Below are 18892 nucleotides of genomic sequence, written 5' to 3'. Positions count from 1 at the left end.
AAGTTGCCGAACAAAAAGGCTGAATTCACTGTCTGAGGCTGGGAAGGCTCTAGCTTTTGTACCTTCAGAGACAGAAGAGCAGAAGTGCCCGCTCTTGGTGCTGTGCCATATGACTGATAGATTGCCAGCTGGCATAGCACAGACTTAGAAGGGCAGAAACTGCTATGTCTCCCCTGCTCAGATTGCCATAATCGAGGATTTCCAAAAAGACCCAAGAGTGAATCCTGACTAGATAAAGAATGATAACAAACCACACTGTAAGGGACTCAGTAGTTGGGAAAAGGAATAAAACAAAATAACCAGAATGGGAATTTCCTGGTACAGGGAAACTTGAAACTGCTGGAGGGGACTAGATGACCACAGGGTTGGGGGGGAGGGGGTATGTGGAAAGAGTACTTAACGAGGATTATTTATTACATATATTCTCCCCAGCAAAAAAAAAAAAAAAAAAAAAAGTTTCAGAATTTTAAAATTGAGTAGATGGACTGAAAGGAGAGGATGATCACTGCTGAAACCAAATTAAATGACAACAGTGACAAGACCATTCAGTGGGGACAGGATAGTCTTTTCAACAAATGATGCTGGGAGAATTGGATATCCACATGCAAAAGAATGAAGTTGGACTCATACTATATACAAAAATTAACTCCAAATGGACCAAAGACGTACATGTAATAGCTAAAGCTCTAAAACTCTTAGAAGAAAACATGGCAGGAGCAGGGTGGGCGGGGGGGGAGGGTTCTCCTTGTGATGGTGGCAGCTCAAAAGCAAAGTACGAACTGCAGCAGCCAGTCATGTCAGGACAGGCGTTTAGAAAGTTTCTTCCCCTCTTTGACCAAGTTTTAGTTGAAAGGAGTATAGCCAAAACTGTAACCAAAGGGGGCATTTTGCTTCCAGAAAAATCTCAAGGAAAAGTGTATGGATGGGGCTCTAGAGAAAAGAGAGAGATTCAACTAGTTAGCGTGAAAGTTGGAGATAAAATTCTCCCAGAATATGGAAGCACCAAAGTAGTTCTGGATGACAAGGATTATTTCTGGTGACATTCTCAGGAAGTATGTAGGCTAAAATAAATCATTATTGAAATGGCGTCATGTGAAGCTGCCCATTCTAGTAAAGTTGTGAAATCTTCCATCATGTAAATAATTTCCATGTCTCTCTTTTATAATAACCTAATGGTATCCCAAACAAAACAAATAAAACATAGGGGGAAATCTTCATGATATTAAACTTGGCAGTGATTTTTTTGGATATGACACCAAAAGCAATGGCAACAGAAGAAAAAATAATAAAATTGAACTTTATCAAATAAAAGTTTTATGCATCAAACAAAGGTCACTATCAAGAGAGTAAAAAGACACCCCACAGAATGAGAGAAAATATTTGCAAACTATATATCTGAAAAGAGATTAATATCCAGAACACATAAAGAATTCCCACAATTCAACCACACAAACAGAAAGAAAATTCAAAAATGGGCAAAGGACTTAAATCAACATTTCTCCAAAGAAGATACACAAATGGCCAGTAAGCATGTGAAAAGATGTTTGCCATCTTTTAGTCATTAAGGAAATGCAGATCAAAACCACGATGAGATACCACTTCATACCCCAGTAGGATTTTCTTTTTTTCTAAAAATGGGAAATAGGGCACCTGGGTGGCTCAGTTGGTTAAGCAACTGACTTCGACTCAAGTCATGATCTTGCAGTTCACTAGTTTGGGCCCCTCCTCCGACTCTGTGCTGACAGCTCAGAGTCTGGAGCCTGCTTTGGATCTCTCTCTCTCTCTGTCTCTATCTCTGCCCTTCCCCTGCTCTCGCTCGCTCGCTCTCGAATAAAAACATTAAAAAAAAATTTTTTTTTAAATGGTCAATAGTATTGGCAAGGATGTGGAGAAACTGGAACCTGTGTGCATTACTGGTAAGGACATAAAATGTTACAACCATTTATGGAAAACACAGTCTGGTGGTTCTTCAAAAAGTTAAACAAGAATTACAATAAGATCCAATATGTCCACTACCTGAAAGCAGGGACCCACACAGATAGTTGTGCACCAGTGTTTATTATAGCAGCATTCTTCACAGCAGACAAAAGGTGGAAAACAACTTAAGAGTCCATCAGCATGTGAATGGATCAACAAAATGTGGTATATACATACCATGGAATATTTTTCAGCCATAAAGATGAATGAAATTCTGATGTATACTATAACATGGATGAACCTTGGAAACCTTATGCTAAATACAATAAATCAGACACAAAGGGACAAATACTGTGTGATTACACATATATGAGGTACCTAGGATAGGCAAACACACAGAGAAAGTAGAATAGAGGTTACCAGGGCTAGGGAAGGGCGGCGGAATTTGGAGTTATTATTTAATGGGTATGGAGTCCGATTAGAATGATAACAAACTTCTAGAAATAGATAGTGGTGATGGTTATATAACATTGTGAAGGTACTTAATGCCACTGGATTATATACTTAAGTGGTTAAAATGGGCACCTTGGTGGCTCAGTTAAGCATCCGGTTTGTGATTTTGGCTCAGATCATGATCTCATAGTTCATGTATTTGAGCCTTGAGTCAGGCTATAGTGCACAGCCTACTTGGGATTCTCTCTCTCTCTGCTCCTCCCCTGCTCATACTCTCTCTCTCTCTTTAAATAAGTAAACTTAACATTTTTTTAAGAGATAGTTAAAATGGTAAATTTTATATATTTTTATTATAAGAAAATTAACAGGGGTGCCTGGGTGGCTCAGTTGGTTACATGTCTGACTTTGGCTCAGGTCACAGTCTTGCGGTTCCTGAGTCCAAGCCCTATGTCAGGTTCTGTGCTGACAGCTCAACCTCGGATTCTGTGTCTCCCGCTTGCTCTCTGCCCCTCCCCCTCTTGTGTGTTCTCTCTCTCTCTCTCTCTCTCTCTCTCTGTCTGTCTCAGAGAAATAAAAACATTTAAAAATATAAATAAAGATTTATGAGAATATTAAAAAAAAGAAAACCGTCAGTAACAAAAACATTTACATAGGAATAAATCAAGCATTTTATATGTAAAACCTTTATAGAGGAAATTGAATGACATTAGAGAATTTCCAAATAAATGGAAATATAATATGTTCACAAGGTTTGGGGTTATCAAGATGCCAATTTGCCTCAAATTTACCTATACAGTGAAAGCCATTCTAATCAAAATCTCAACAGTTCTACAGTTATGAAATTGACGCTGAAATTTATTTTTTTTTTTGAAGTTTTATTTATTTTTGAGAGAGAGCGTGCGTGAGTGGGGGAGAGTCAGCGAGATAGGGAGACACAGAATCCGAAGCAGGCTCCAGGCCCTGAGCTGTCGGCACAGAAACCCACGCAGGGTTCAAACCTACAAACCACGAGCGAGATCATGACCAAGCCCGAGTCAGTTGCTTAACTGACTGAGCCACCCAAGCACCCCAGCAGTCAGTTTTTTAAGACAGTTTTTTAATTAAAAAAAATTTTAAATCTACGTATCTTTTTTAAATTTTTTTGAGAGAGCACATGCACATAACCAGGGGAGAGGGGCAGAGAGAGAGAGAGAATTGTAAACAGGCTCCACACTAAGTGTGGAATTCATTGCAGGGTTCATCCCACAACTCTGGGATCATGATCTGAGCTGAAATCAAGACTTGGATGCTCAACTGACTGAGCCACCCAGGCACCCCAAGAAAGTTTTTTAAAATTATAACACAGTGCAGAGGTCCTTTATCACTATACATCAACAGTAACTACAGAGCCACTGTAATCAAGATTGTGCAGTATTGGGGGCACCTGGGTTGCTCAGTTGGTTAAACCTCCGATTTCAGCTCAGGCCATGATCTCACGGTTCGTGGGTTCAGGACCCACATCAGGCTTTCTGCTTTCAGTGGTGAGCCTGCTTCAGATCCTCTGTCCCTCTCTCCATCTGCCCATCCCCTGGTTGTGCTCATTTCTCTCTCTCTCTCTGTCTCTCTCTCTCTCTCCCTCTCCCTCTCTCTCCCCCTCCCTCCCTCCCTCTCTCCCCCTACTTCTCTCCTCCCCCACCCCAAAAAAAGGAACAGAAAAGACATTAAAAATCCCTTGGTAAAAGCTGGATTAATCAGTAAATGGTGCTAGGACTGGTTATCTTCCACAGGAACAGCAGTATAATTAGATTGCTATTTCCTACGCCAAAGTATATTTCAGATGGATTAAAGACCTAGATGTGAGAAGGAAAACTTAATAGGAGAACATTTTTTACTTCACATTATGTAAGGATTTCTTTTTAAACTAGACACAAAAAAACATAAAGGAAAAAATAGAAATCTTTTACTACTTTAAAATTTCTGAAAACATCTGTTTATCACAAGATACTCTGTTTATAACAAAATGAAAAGCCAAGCAGGGCACCTGGCTGGCTCAGTCAGTAAAGCACACGACTCTTGATCTCAGCGTTGTGAGTTCAAGCCCCATGTTGGGTGTAGAGCCTACTTTAAAAAAAATAAATAAAAAGACAAGTTATAGGTTGAGAGAATTGGGACAGATGTAGTAGATGAAAGATAAGGACATGGGAATGAAATAATTCTTAACCAGTTAGAGGTCAGAATGTTTTTTTTTTAAAAAAAAAGGAAAAACCAGATAGAATAGTAGTAACCCCTGGTGAAAGGCAGGATACCAGCTTACCAGCTTGGAGGGGCAGGAAGAGGGCTTTGGGTGCAACCAGTGTCCTATAGCTTGTTCTAATGGCAGGTATACAGATGCATATGTATAGAATTTCATTAAGATGTACTGTTAGGATTTGTATATTGTATTAACGTTGTTAAACCGTAATAAAATAGTATTAGTATACAGTAAACCGGACTTAATATATGTGTACATAGAATTTTACAGTCTCTGAAAATATCTATATTTTTTTATATCTTAACAACTGTTGTAGTAAAAGATATACTCACCAAATTCTTTATTGGTAACCCAACAGACTTTTTAATAAATAATATCACAAAAAATAATGGCCACTTGGAAAAAGTATGAAACACCCTCCTGACTAACCCTTTGATTAAAAAACCAAAAAACTCTTAATAGTGAATAGTAGGAAAGCATTTCCCTCTAAACCTGTAGTGAAACTACTGAACTCAGAAAAATATATTGCTGGCACAAAAACAGACACTCAGATCAATGGAACAGAATAGAGAATCCAGAAATGGACCCACAAACGTATGTCCAACTAATCTTTGACAAAGCAGGAAGGAATATCCAATGGAATAAAGATGGTCTCTTCAAGTGGTACTGGGAAGACTGGACAGTGACATGCAAAAAAATGAACCTGGACCACTTTCTTACATCATACACAAAAAGAAACTCAAAATGGATGAAAGACCTAAATGTAAGACAGGAAGCCATCAAAGTCCTCGAGGAGAAAGCAGGCAAAAACCTCTTTGACTTGGCCTCAGCAACTTCTTACTCAACACGTCTCCAGAGGCAAGGGAAACAAAAGCAAAAATGAACTATTGGGATCTCCTCAAAATAAAAATCGTCTGCACACCACAGGAAACATCAGCAAAACTAAAATGCAACCGACAAGAATGGGAGAAGATATTTGCAAACAACCTATCAGATAAAGGGTTAGTATCCAAAATCTATAAAGAACTTATCTAACTCAACACCCAAAAAACAAATAATCCAGTGAAGAAATGGGCAAAAAACATGAATAGACATTTCTCCAAAGAAGACATCCAGATAGCCAACCAACACATGAACGAATGCTCAACATCACTCATCATCAGGAAAATACAAATCAGAACCACAATGAGATACCACCTCACACCTGTCAGAATGGCTAACATTAACAACTCAGGCAAGGGCAGATGTTGGCAAGGATGCGGAGAAAGAGGATCTCTGTTGCACCACTGGTGGGAATGCAAACTGGTGCAGCCACTCTGGAAAACAGTATGGACGTTCCTCAGAAAATTAAAAATAGAACTACCCTACAACCCAACAATTGCACTACTAGGTATTTATCCAAGGGATACAGGTATGCTGTTTCAAAGGGGCACATGCACCCCAAAGTTCATAGCAGCACTATCAACAATAGCCAAGGTATGGAAAAAGCCCACATGTCCATCTATGGAGAATGGATAAAGATGTAGTATATATATATGCAATGGAGTATTACTCAGCAATCAAAAAGAATGAAATCTTGCCATTTGCAACCACGTGGACGGAACTGGAGGGTGTTATGCTAAGTGAAATTAGAGAAAGATAGATATGACTTTCACTCATATGAGGAATTTAAGATACAGAACAGATGAACACAAGGGAAGGGAAGCAAATATAAAAACAGCAAGGGGGACAAAACATAAGAGACTCTTAAATATGGAGAACAAACAAAGGGTTATTGGAGAGGTTGTGGGAGGGTGGATGGGCTAAACAGGTAAGGGGCATTAAAGAATCTACTCCTAAAATCATTGTTGCATTATATGCTAACTAACTTGGATGTAAATTTAAAAAAAATTTTTTAAGTATAGTATAGCTATAGTAATTAAGACAATGTGATATTGACATAAAAATAATGAACTAGACTCAATGGAACAGAATTTAAAAACCCACAAATAAACACATGCATATAGGCACAATAGATTTATAACTAATGTGTCACTGAAGTGTTCAACAGTAAGGAAAGGAAAGTCTTTTCAATAAATTATACGGGGACAATTGGATATCCACACACGCACAAAATAAAAAGAAAGAAAATGAAAAATATATTGCCTGAAATGCATTTGCTATTAGAAAAAAGCTAAAATGAAGTAACTTAGTACTTATCAGAAGTTAGAAAAATAAAAAATAAAAAATATCTGAAAGGAGATAATAAAGCTATAGTTCATGAGATGGATGTTTATTTTTTCAGTTTGTTTGTTTATTCATAATGTCTATACCCAACATGGGACTCGAACTCACAACCCCAAGACCCAACAATCACACGCTCATCTGACTGAGCCAGCCAAGCGCCCCTAAGATGGATTTTTAAAATAACAACTCTTAATTTGTTTCTTGTAAAACAAAACAAATTCCTTAATAGACCGACTAGAGAACAAAATATGTATCAGGAATGAGGAAGGAACCAACCATAGATGTGGAAGAGATTAAAAAAAAAACAAAAAAGTAACCCTGTGAAAATTTTAAACAATTCATCACCCCCCCTAAATTTTTGAAATAACCAGGGGACTTGGGGAAAACATTAAAAAACAAGGAAGGAAACCTAAGAAGAATAAGAAAAGACCCATTTGAACATATAAAATTTTAAGATTTTAATCTGCAGAAATCTACCATATACTATCAGTAAACAAGTAGTATATTGCGTACATATTGTGGAATATATTTGCAATCCAGATGACCAATAAAGGATTAATAGCTACACTAAACAGAGCTTTTATTAACTCTTGAGAAAAGGAGAACCCAATAGAAAAATGACTGAAGGATGTGAATAGGCAAATCACACAAGATATCCAAACGGCCAGTAAATATGTGAAAAGAGGTCCAGGCCCTCCTTTGCCACAAAATGCAAATTAAAGTAACAATAAGGGACCCCTGGGTGGCTCAGTTTGTTAAGTGTCTGATTGTTGATCTCAGCTCAGATCTTAATCTCAGGGTCATCAGTTCAAGCCCTCCTTTGGGCTCCACACTGGGCGTGGAGCCTAAGGTAACAATAAGGTAGCATGTTTTGCCATCAGAGTGGCAAAAAATAAAAAGCGTAATAACATACAGCCCGTAGAGCTTGTGGAAAAACAGTACTTGTGCATTAAATGTAGAAATGCAAATGCAATGTTAGTGCCTTTTTTTTAAATTTGAGAGAGAGCGTGAGTTTGCGTGTGAACAGGGGAGAGGGGCAGGAGAGAGAGAATGAGAATCCCAAGCAAGCTCCACTCTCAGCACAGAGCCCAACTCAGCTTGATCCCATGACCCTGGGATCATGACCTGAGCTGAAACCAAGAGTCGGATGGACGTTGCATGCCACCCGGGAGCCCCAATGTGCCTTTTTAAAGAAAACCACACAGTAATATGTATTATGCCATCATTTGAAAGGTATCATTCTTTTAGAAATAAAAACACAAGTATATTAGGATACATGTACAAAGATGTTTATTGAAACCTTATTTATAGTAAACAAAATAACCAAACCGGAAACACATTGAAAGTTAGTAAGGGAACAATTGAGTAAACTTTGGCACATGCATATGTGGACTGTTAATGCAGTCTTTAAAAATAGAGCTATTCCTGTGGCCTTTGGGGAATTTCATAATTTTCTGTTGTGCTAGAAAAGCTAGATGCAGAGAAGTATATGAACAATAATCCTCTTTAAAATAAACAACCTAAACCTTGACCCCATTTGTGCATGCACATGTGGTTGTATATGACTCTGTGAATGTGAAAGGATGTGGACCAGGTTGTTAATGTTAATTACCTTAGAAAAAGGGTAAGCTTCCCCCTGGGGGGAGAAAAAGTATTTTTTATGGTGTCTTTGTTGACACAACGTTGTTAAACAGCTCCAGTTATATAAAATTCTATGTGCCAATGAGGTATGACACGCATAAAGATGCAAATGAAAGTAGGACTCCTGGCTTCCACAACACCAGCAGGCACCATTCCCGCTGCAGCCTGTCAAAATGGTGCTCCCTGGAGTTGCACAATAGGACAACCCTGCCGGAAAGTAGGGTCATTAGGGGTGCCTGGGCGTGTCAGTCGGTTGAGTGTCTGACTCTTGATTTCAGCTCATGATTCCAGGGTCTTGGGACGGAGCCCTGAGTTGGGCTCTGTGCCAAGTGTGGAGCCTGTTTGAGATTCTCTCCCAGTGTATGCCTCTCTCTCTCTCTCTCTCTCTCTCTCTCTCTTCCCCCCCCCTCCCTCTCCCCCATTCTCATGCTCTCTTAAAAAAGATGGGGGAGGGGGCGGTCATTGAAGATTGACATGTTTGTCTCTGGGTGGTATTTATGTAATCATAAAAATAAGGTATTTTTACAGTAGTGAATGGGAAATACATGTTTTACCCACAGTAGTGCATTTTACTGTTAGTGACAACCAATGTACCAAACCAAAAAGAACACCAGAATCAGGATGTGGGAAAACTTGAGTTTTGAGTTTGGACTAAGTAGTCTGATCTTTCTGAGCCTTGCTTTTCTCATGTAGTAAATGGAGATCTTACTAACTTACCTTACTGATTCTCCAGAGCTGTTGAATGATCAAATGAGATGATGGGTATTCACTTTAATAGATGAGACATTTAAACATAGGGATTATATTCCCTAATCTTCTAGATAGTGAACCTTTTACAATAGGATCTGTGACTAATTTACCTAACAGTATCTTGCTCAGTTAGTATCTGCTGAGTGTTTGAATCCCTAAGGACTAGTTATTTATGTGTAAAGTGACTGGATTTTTTTTCTAGGTTAGATATTATTATAAGTACTTTGCTAATAAATATTATAGACATAACATTTTCCTGCTACTTCTAAGTATGAAGCTTGGAGACTGTATCTTGGGGGTTGTTTTGTTGTTTTTGTTTTTAATTTTAGTTAACATATCTTGGGGTTTTTGTTACCAGATCGATGAGGTCCTGAGACAGGAAGACAAAGCTGAAGCTATGTCTGGCCATATTGATCAGTTTCTGATAGCCACGTTCATGCAGCTAAGACTCATCTACAACACACATATGGCAGATGAGAAATTGGAGAAAGATGAGATCATCAAGCTTTATAGCTGTATCATTGGCAACATGATTTCGGTAAGGCCACCTCTACAGAACATGAGCTTCTTTTCAGTCTCATCCTACCTGGGTTCTAGAACCTGAATCTGTGTAGATGTTCCATTGAATCCTACATCACTTACAGAGTTTTACTTGCAGACTACGGACTACTTTCATTAGATGTTGGGTGCCTTACTGTTAGGACACAAAATAGAATGCTTACATACTACCTAGATTTCTGCTTCCTGCCAGTGTCTTCATTAGGCATGGTAGGACCCCTGGTTGCATTGTCACAGATAATTACTCACACAGAAAGTACTTTTACAACAGGAAGGAAGAAGCACTCCAATTAGTTTTGGCTATTTCTGGAGATTTGAGGAAGTCTGATGGTTTTTTTCCCCCTAATACTCTGCATTTTTTTTTTAATACAGTGTAACTGTTTACTAGAATGTGCCACCCACATTTATCTTCTTTGTTTTATATATTGGCTTTCATACCTAACACAAGTATGGTTGGATAGCTGTTTCAGATAGAAAGCCTTGCCCGGGAGGCCTCCACTGGAGTACTGAAAGACCTGATGCATGGCCTCATCACCTTAATGCTGGACTCTAGGATTGAAGATCTAGAGGAAGGACAACAGGTGATCCGCTCTGTGAACCTCTTGGTGGTGAAGGTTCTGGAGAAGTCAGACCAGACCAACATCCTGAGGTATATCCATGCTCTCACCATTTGAGCCTGAAACAGCCTCTCTTTTGTCTACCCATGGAAACCAAAGTCACTAAGACCAATTATAACTTTAGGTTTGCCTAATAAGTTTGTTTATTACTCTTCTCTTCCTCATGAACCTAAAGTGTTCTGACCCGAGACAGCAGCTAAAACTAGTAACAACTTAGTAAGCCAGCCAGCATCAAGACTTTTCTAGAATAGGGACGCCTGGGTGGCTCAGTCAGTTAAGCATCTGACTCATGGTTTCTGCTCAGGTCATGATCTCATGGTTTCATGAGTTTGAGCCCCACAATGGGCTCCAAGCTGACGGTGCAGAGCCTGCTTGGGATTCTCTGTCTCCCTGTCTCTGTTCCTCCCCCACTTGCACTGTCTCTCAAAATAAATAAACTTTAAAAAAAATTATAAAGAATTTTCTAGAATAGAACTATCATGTTTGTTGATTACCTCTCCTTCCACGTACATTTCAGGTACATTTCTTTCTCAGCTACCAGTGACAATGAAAAATAGTGACAAGCTTTACCATTTACCAAGTAGTAACTGAGAAAGCTTAAATGATTGATGTTTATTTTCTTTATAGCTGAATGTCAAGTAATCAGAGACAGTCCTGATCCATAGGCTCTCAATTTGTTAGATGGATACAGAATATTTACACTTGGCCTTTCAACTATTGGTTTTAATTGGAATGCACGTTTGAAACTTACTAATGTTACCATGTTGGGATTTTTTTTTTCTAGTGCCCTACTTGTTTTGCTCCAAGACAGCCTGCTAGCAACAGCCAGTTCTCCCAAATTCTCAGAGCTTGTTATGAAGGTAAAGTTGAAATAATTTGATCTCTTTTCTTTCCAAAATGCAATACTTGTTAAAGTGTGCAGAGAGCGGAGTTGAAAGTAAGACATAGACTCAAATCAACCAAGGAACACCTGAAAAAAATATACTTGGTCTCGAGTTTATACCCCAGGCTCAGGCCTGAACAGTTCTTGGCCTCAAACAATGAAAAGGGAAAGACGAATTATCCTAGAAGCAAAAGGCAATTAGTTTCATGAGACAAATGTTACACCTTTTTGGGAAATAGTAAGTATAGCCCTGTCCTGTAATATTTTAGCCTCTTGAACGGAAAACCCTAAGTGAACGTATCTACAACATTATAACATTGTTATTACACTGTAATTGAGTGTGTGTCCTGGGGTCAGGTTTGGTTAAGCTGTATGAACTGCTGTACTGTTGGGTTCCACACCCGATTCTCCATACCTTCTCACCAAGGCCCCCGTTTCCAGGGAGTGTGAAGGAGGTGTGGGGATGATTACATGGATGGCTGGTCACACTCTTGCCGTGATGTGCTTGAAATGAGTGAAATTGTTCATGTTATAGCAGCTGAACTCAAAAGGCATGGTGGTGTTCCACACTTATATCCCTGACCATCTTTTGGAAGTGACCACAGAGCTTGGGACAGGTGAATGGTACCAGGAGTGATCCTCATTCTTCAGCCACTCCTCCTAACTTTGTTTCTTTTTCCAATAGTGTCTCTGGAGAATGGTTCGACTCTTGCCTGATACCATCAACAGCATTAATCTGGACAGAATTCTTCTGGACATACATATTTTCATGAAGGTCTTCCCCAAAGAGAAACTGAAGCAATGCAAAAGTGAATTTCCCATAAGGACCCTAAAGACGCTGCTGCACACTTTATGCAAATTAAAAGGGCCCAAGGTATGTGAGAACAGCAGCTGGTCCCTGAGGGAGCTTGAGAGAACATCACGCCATTGCTGCCATTTCAATGCGCGTCTGTCTCCCACAGATCCTAGACCACCTAACAATGATTGACAACAAGAACGAATCTGAGCTGGAGGCCCACCTCTGCCGAATGATGAAGCACAGCATGGACCAGACCGGGAGCAAGTCTGATAAAGAAACAGAAAAGGGAGCATCTCGAATAGTAAGTGTCCTGACTCGAAAGACTAAGGGTGGTGATCCTGTCACAGATGTAAACGCTGGAACCCATCTTTCTGAGGGTCTAAGGTTAAGGCTCAGGGATGGGACCACTCTCCTGCTGAGGTGTCATAACCATTTTCCACCTTTAAGTTTTCAAATATGAACTAGTTCTAACCATGTGCCTCTTGGTCCCTAAGAAAGGTTTCTGTACTTGTGCTTAAGGCTTTGGTTGCCAGATAAATCCACTGTGAGCTCTACTTAATTAGGGAGGAATGGGCCAAGGTCCTTCCTACTCAAGTTTAGTTGAAAAGCTGCAGCTGGAGGCATTCAGTAACTCAGAATGTTAGTGTTTTCCACTGTAGACATTGATGCTTCTGTTAGCCACAGGAACATACCAGTAAGGTCTGGATTTTGAGATATCTTTAGTTCTTATCCAACCATGGGGGGTTCCTAATTAATAACTCAGGTCTAGCCAGTCCTTTGTGCCTTTCAATTTCAGGATGAAAAATCATCAAAGGCCAAAGTGAATGATTTCTTGGCTGAGATTTTTAAGAAGATTGGCTCTAAAGAGAACACCAAAGAGGTAAAAGGGAAAGGGTCTAGCCAAATGGGCTTCTGCTTTATAGAGAAGGGCCACTGACTAATTTCTCCCTCCTCTTCCTTTTTCTTATTAACCAGGGCCTAGCAGAGTTATATGAATATAAGAAGAAATATTCAGATGCTGACATTGAACCATTTCTGAAAAATTCCTCCCAGTTCTTCCAGAGCTATGTTGAAAGAGGCCTTCGGGTGATTGAGATGGAGAGAGAAGGCAAAGGCCGTATTCCCTCATCAACAGGTATGGTTTCCTCTAGTAGCTTCAGGGATGAGTTCAAAATATCTCCCAGCTCAGGAACTGGAGGCTTTGACACATTTAAATTAATGCCTGTGCCCCTCAATATTTAATGGTCACCAGCGATGTTCACATGGCTACAGACAGTGGTCACCTCTGTCACCTGACTTGACCCATCATCAGTGTTTGACAAGGACAGTGTTCCCTGCCCTTGAAACCATTTCTTCTCTGGGCTTCTAGTTGTCCATGCTCTCTTTGGTCTCCTCCTACGCAGCCTTCCTGGCCTCTTCCTTCTTGGTCTCCGATTCTTCCTCTCCTTGAACTCTTCATGTTGGCGCTCCCCAGGCTTCAGTCGGTAACCATCTCTTCTTACTCTCATTCCCGTAACTAATCCATGTAGTCTCATCACTTGAGATACCGTTTACGTGCCAGAGAGGCCCAGTGTTGTTTTGGGTCCAGCTCAGACCTTCTTCCTAATCCCAACAGATACATCCTGCATGATGCCTCCACTTGGGTCTCTAGTAGGCATTGTAAACTCAACATGTCACTGCTAAGCTCCAGATATTCCTCCAAGCCAGGAGGAGACCTGCTGTTTCCTTTCTTGTCCATCTCAGGTCATGGCAACTTTGTCCTTCTAGTTTGCTTAGACCCAGAGCCTTTGAGTCTTGTCTTCCTCTCTGTCGGGAAATCCTTTTGGCTCTGCCTGCAAACCATGTACAGAATCCACACACTCTTCTCATGACCTTCACGGCCACTGCTCTGGTGTGAGAGTCGTCATCGCTCACCTGGTTTATGGCACTGTTCTTCATGCTGACCCCTTGCCTCCACTGTCGCCTTCCCATTTCCATGCGTAGCACCAAAACAGTATTTCTCAAATGTTTCCCAAAGGCTCTCCCTTTCTCAGCAAAAGGCCTTCTAGAGATCTACGAGGTCCTACACGTAAGGCCACCACTAGAGCCGCGTCTTCTACCCACTCCGACTCCCATTCCGAATACTCCAGCCCCCACCAGCCTCCTTGCTGTTCCGGAACACACCAGGCATTTATGTACCTGCTTAGACCTTTGCACCAACCGTTTCTTACATGTAGATTGCTCTTCCACAAGATGGTCTTGTGACTGGCTCTCTTTGTTCCATCAGATCCTTGTCCAGACACCACTGTCTCAGTGAGACCTTCCTTAAAATTTGTCATCTACTCCCCACCCCTTGATCAAGCAAACCACGGTACGTCCATATGTAGACATTCTGCTCATTACACTTCAAGAAAAAACATCTTAAGGTCTTGGAGATGCATAATTTAAGGTGTTGAGAAGAAGAGAAAAATAATTTCAGAGAATATAACTGAAGCTTCAGCCTAGCAAGATACGTGGTGAGAGAGAACATGACTGGAATCTGAAAACCACAAAGGATGGCTTCTCAGCCTTTTGGCTAAGATCAAGTGTGAAAACCACAAAGGAACACGTTTTTTCAGGCAAACAAATTTGGGAATGTTAGAGGAGGAGTTTCATGGAACTCACAGAGAACTAGATGCAGGACAAATGTGAGAGCTCTTCTCTGCATGGTGACAGAGATCTCTCTTTTGGTGTAATAAGACCCTTGACAGCTCTTTTCTATAACTGACACCTTCAAGGTCTTCCTTTGTCTCTAGATCCTGTGAGCAGTAATTTGCAGATACTTGGCTTTTCCAATGTGGGGAAGTAATGTTTCAGCTTAACATTCAGAGAAGCTTTCGTTCCTATCACTCGGCAAGTACTGTTGTGTGTGCCAGGCAGCAAACAGAGAGAAGCCTCTGCTAGAATTTCACATCCACCAGAGTAGGGCGCCCGGGTGGCTCAGTCATTAAGCATCTGACTTGGCTCAGGTCTTGATCTCACAGTTGGTGAGCTCGAGCCCTGCTTTGGGTATAAACACGAGCCTCGAATGAGCCCCACTTCTCTGTCTCAAATACGTAAACTAACAAATAAATAATAGATAATAAATTAATAAATAATCCACAAGGGTAGAGACAGACGCCGAACAATTAACCTAGTAGATACTGTGTTATGTGGGGTGTTGGAAGTGGTAAGCGGACCTACCATAGTTTGCTTGGTCGAGGTAGAGCCCCCTTTTCTCACTCCCAGAGTCCTCTCTGGTGACATCCAACATTCGATACTTTGGGCCTGAACAGCACATTTGCTACACACGTGCGTGTCCCCACTGATGCCTGAGCGGTTTTGTGTGGAAAGCATTCACACGTCCCTCGCCGCTGACTCTCACGTCCTTCTTTGTTCACTCTCCGTCAGAGCATTCTCCTCACGTTTACATTAGGGATTCCCATTTTCCTAGAGGAATCTTTTGTGCGACTCTTTGGTTTACCGTAAGGAAGTTTGTCGTCCCAGGACCTTATCTTTTTGGTTTAGATAATGCATCTTGTAACGCATTATCTTTGGGTGTTTTAAATGCCTGCATTTTGTTATTGTTCCTTCTCGGGAATTTAAGAACTGTGACGGATTTTTTTGGTTTCTCCCCATCTCCTGCCAGAATATTGCTCTCCATGCTGGGGTGACAGATGCTCCCGTTCCTGTCCCTTCTTTGGGTGTTTGTAGGACACCTCCGTTTCCACCTCTTCCCCTTGAATACACTGTAGCCTTCAGCTCCTGCTCTCTCCCCCAGTTTGAATAAGCACTTCCTCCTGTGTGTCACCTCGTCCAGACCTCGTCTAATCGTTGCCAACATTTAAAGTCCTTAGGTTCCTCGGCTGGACACTTCCCGTAGCCCCAGCAGTGGCGTGGGCCTTTTGGATGGCCCAGGTAGGCGTAGGGTCACAAGATCCAACCCCTCATATCCCAGATGTAGATGGCCGGCCCAACTGACAGTCTGCTCTTCTCTGTTGACTCCTGAAGCTCTCGCTCAGCTTATCTTGTGTATTTCAGAGCACCCTTTATCACCAACTCCAGATGGACTCTTCTGGATTTTTCAGTCTTTATAATGGCGATATCTAGGTCCCAAATCGTTCCCTGTGGTGGCAGATCAACCAGGCCAGTCTAGAAGTGGGACGTGGGTACATTTGAGTGTCCTTTCCACACTTCCTCTCTAGGCATCTCCCCTCAGACGGAGGTCACGTGTATGTCTGCTCCCACAAGCACAGTGTCCTCCATTGGTAACACAAACGGAGAGGAGGTGGGACCGTCGGTCTACCTGGAAAGACTCAAAATCCTCCGACAGCGGTGTGGTCTGGACAATACAAAGGTACCGCTCCTTTCCTTCCGTGTGGCTCGGGGACGGAGTGGCCGCTGCCGTTCCAGAGCTGCGCACCGACCCGCTTGACCAGTGTCTCCCCTTGTCTCCACAGCAAGATGACCGACCTCCGCTGACCTCTCTGCTCTCCAAACCAGCAGTTCCCACGGTTGCCTCTTCCACAGACATGCTGCACAGCAAACTCTCTCAGCTCCGGGAGTCCCGGGAGCAGCACCAGCACTTGGACCTGGATTCTCACCAGACTCACTCTTCAGGAACCACGACCACGTCCTCGTCCTCCACGGCTAACATTGACGACTTGAAAAAGAGACTGGAGAGAATAAAGAGCAGTCGCAAGTGAAGCCGCCCCAGCCCCCGGCACCCCGCAGCTTCAGTTCACTAAACTCGGAGTCCTCCTAGTCGAAGGGCCTCGGCAGGCCTAGCACACAGACTGGCCGGCTGCACACACCGCAGGTCCGGGAGGAGCCGCCGCGGCGCGAGTCGTTGTACATACTCTGCTTCTCCGCCAGCGCCCTGCCTCTAGAAGACTGTCCGTGTAGTAGTTTAGTGTACAGACTTGTAAACAGCTGCCCTCCTCTCAGCTCCGACTAGTCTCCATAGCCTTTGTCTTTTATTTTTAACTGCTCATTTGTAAAGTCGTCCTGATCTTTCCTAGCTTTTAACTATTAGAAACTTTAATAGTTTTTCCTTTGAGTTTGTGAGCTCTTCTCCCTGTAGCCCTGAAGGGTCACTGTATTCTGTATGAATGCATGGCATGATACAACTAATTTAAGAGTCTTTTATAAATAAAGTTTGCATTAACTAGAACTGTCTCCCAAGATGCTCCGTATCTGGGCAGCTCTGTCATCGGTTCTTGGGCCCGGCCGGCCAGCACCCACAGAACGGTTAGGGAGGCCCCCTCACGGAGCAGCGCCGGGGCTGGGTGCACAGGCTTGGGCTTCTGCTCCCTTGGGAGGAGCAGCAGAGCACCTTTCCTGCTTTCCACCTGCAGCCCCCAGGAGAGCAGAGGAGTCCCTTCCCCATTTTGAGGTCCTGGTCATGACTTCCCTCCCACCAGCACTGTGGTTCCAAGGAGCTCTCGGGCTTCCTGTCACTTTGCACGCGAGATGGGCCCCATTCTGGCCGGGCCGCGGTGCCTCTCACACGGGGACTGGATTGGGGAGCATCTGACTCAAGGAGGTGGGGGACGTTCAGGAGCTTCCTGCCTGGTTTCTGGCGTCTGAGTCTAAACCCACAGCTGCTTCATGCTCAGTCTGAGGACCAGAAAGGGAACAGAGGAGTCTCCTCCAGGATAAATTCCCCAGGGCCCCCCTCCACAGTCAGAAAAACCCTTTAGCACTAAGAGGCTCTGGATTCACACGGGCAACTTCTTGGGCAGCCAATGGGGTCAAGGAACTTTTTTCTAGACTACCTTTCACTCAGCTGGCGTTCAAGAAATGAAAGGCTGGTGGAAAGTTGCTTCTAGTGTGGTTCTCAGGTGGCCCCCGTGCTGCCTGGAATCACACTCGCCTCTGCCCCCGCAGTGGGAACGTGGGAGTAGGCGCTCCCTGGAAGGAAGACCGAGGAGTTAGTTTGCTGCTGTGCTAGGACAAGGTATCTGGAAAGAGTGGCTGTGCTTGGGTCAGCGATTTGTATGCTGACAGCTGTGTTGAAGGGAAGCGATCTTGAGAATGTGTACCCTTGTTTCAAAAGCAGAGGTGGGATACTCGAATTCTTAATCCATTTCCCCAATCTGGTTAAAAGCTCTGGGCTGGGGGCACTGGGTGGCTCAGTCCGTTAAGCATCCGACTTCGGCTCAGGTCACGATCTCATGGCTCGTGAGTTCAAGCCCAGCGTCAGGCTCGGTGCTGACAGCTCAGAGCCTGGAGCCGGCCTGGGATTCTGTCTCCCTCTCTCTCTGCCCCTCCCCCACTCACGCTCTGTCTTGGTCTCTCAAAAATAAACGTTAAAAAATAAATTTTAAAAAAGCTCTGGGCCGCCAAGGTCCTGCAAACTCACTGAATTCCCAGTTTTCCCCCTGCTTTCTGGTCAACCAGAACCAAACAAGGGCAAAGGAACTCAGTCCCAATTCTCTGTTCCTGAAAGTATTGAAAAACGGGAAGGGAAAATAAAGAGGAGGGAAGGGACAAAAGTACTTACCTTCAGTCCCTTCCCACTCTAAACCATGAGGTTTATAGATCTTAGTCGAAGATTCTAGGTCACAAATGGTGATCATGGTGGCATCCATGTTCTTCCCCCAACGAGCTCAGGGATGAGACTTCACAGCACAGTCCCCAGAGAAGTATCAAGTGATCGGCATCTCACGCCAGCTGACACTCAGTGTTGTGCCTGTTGCAGGCTGTGGTGCCTCACTCCCCAGCCACAGATGCACCGAACAGGAGTGGCAGCGGGCCATGGTGCAGCCGGAAACTCGGCGGAGCCGCACAGAGGGGCAGTGGTGCGTCCGCCGTGCTCC

The 18892-nt window shown here is 42.9% G+C and overlaps 2 protein-coding genes across 7 annotated transcripts in view; both read left to right on the top strand.

The window, feature by feature from the left end:
* The window catches only part of CKAP5 (cytoskeleton associated protein 5), a 113864-nt gene extending 96620 nt beyond the window's left edge, over positions 1 to 17244 (top strand). For all 6 annotated transcript variants that reach the window (XM_043582413.1, XM_043582409.1, XM_043582410.1 and 3 more), the window contains 9 exons: positions 9576 to 9755; positions 10237 to 10424; positions 11177 to 11252; positions 11961 to 12149; positions 12238 to 12375; positions 12871 to 12954; positions 13050 to 13209; positions 16277 to 16428; positions 16532 to 17244. In XM_043582413.1, the coding sequence (XP_043438348.1) occupies positions 9576 to 9755; positions 10237 to 10424; positions 11177 to 11252; positions 11961 to 12149; positions 12238 to 12375; positions 12871 to 12954; positions 13050 to 13209; positions 16277 to 16428; positions 16532 to 16777 (1413 nt within the window). In that variant the 3' untranslated portion in view covers positions 16778 to 17244. The remainder of the gene's footprint in view (positions 1 to 9575; positions 9756 to 10236; positions 10425 to 11176; positions 11253 to 11960; positions 12150 to 12237; positions 12376 to 12870; positions 12955 to 13049; positions 13210 to 16276; positions 16429 to 16531) is intronic.
* LOC122484433 (10 kDa heat shock protein, mitochondrial-like) lies at positions 745 to 1535 on the top strand. The gene has a single exon (XM_043582418.1). The coding sequence runs from the start codon at positions 795 to 797 to the stop codon at positions 1038 to 1040; it is 246 nt and encodes an 81-aa protein (XP_043438353.1). The 5' UTR covers positions 745 to 794; the 3' UTR covers positions 1041 to 1535.
* Positions 17245 to 18892: the final 1648 nt, after the last annotated feature.

Source organism: Prionailurus bengalensis, chromosome D1 (assembly GCF_016509475.1).
Source record: "Prionailurus bengalensis isolate Pbe53 chromosome D1, Fcat_Pben_1.1_paternal_pri, whole genome shotgun sequence".
In the NCBI taxonomy this organism is placed as follows: domain Eukaryota; kingdom Metazoa; phylum Chordata; class Mammalia; order Carnivora; family Felidae; genus Prionailurus; species Prionailurus bengalensis.
The sequence above is the reverse complement of the archived record's forward strand: the minus strand, read 5'-3'. Positions and strand labels throughout refer to the sequence as shown.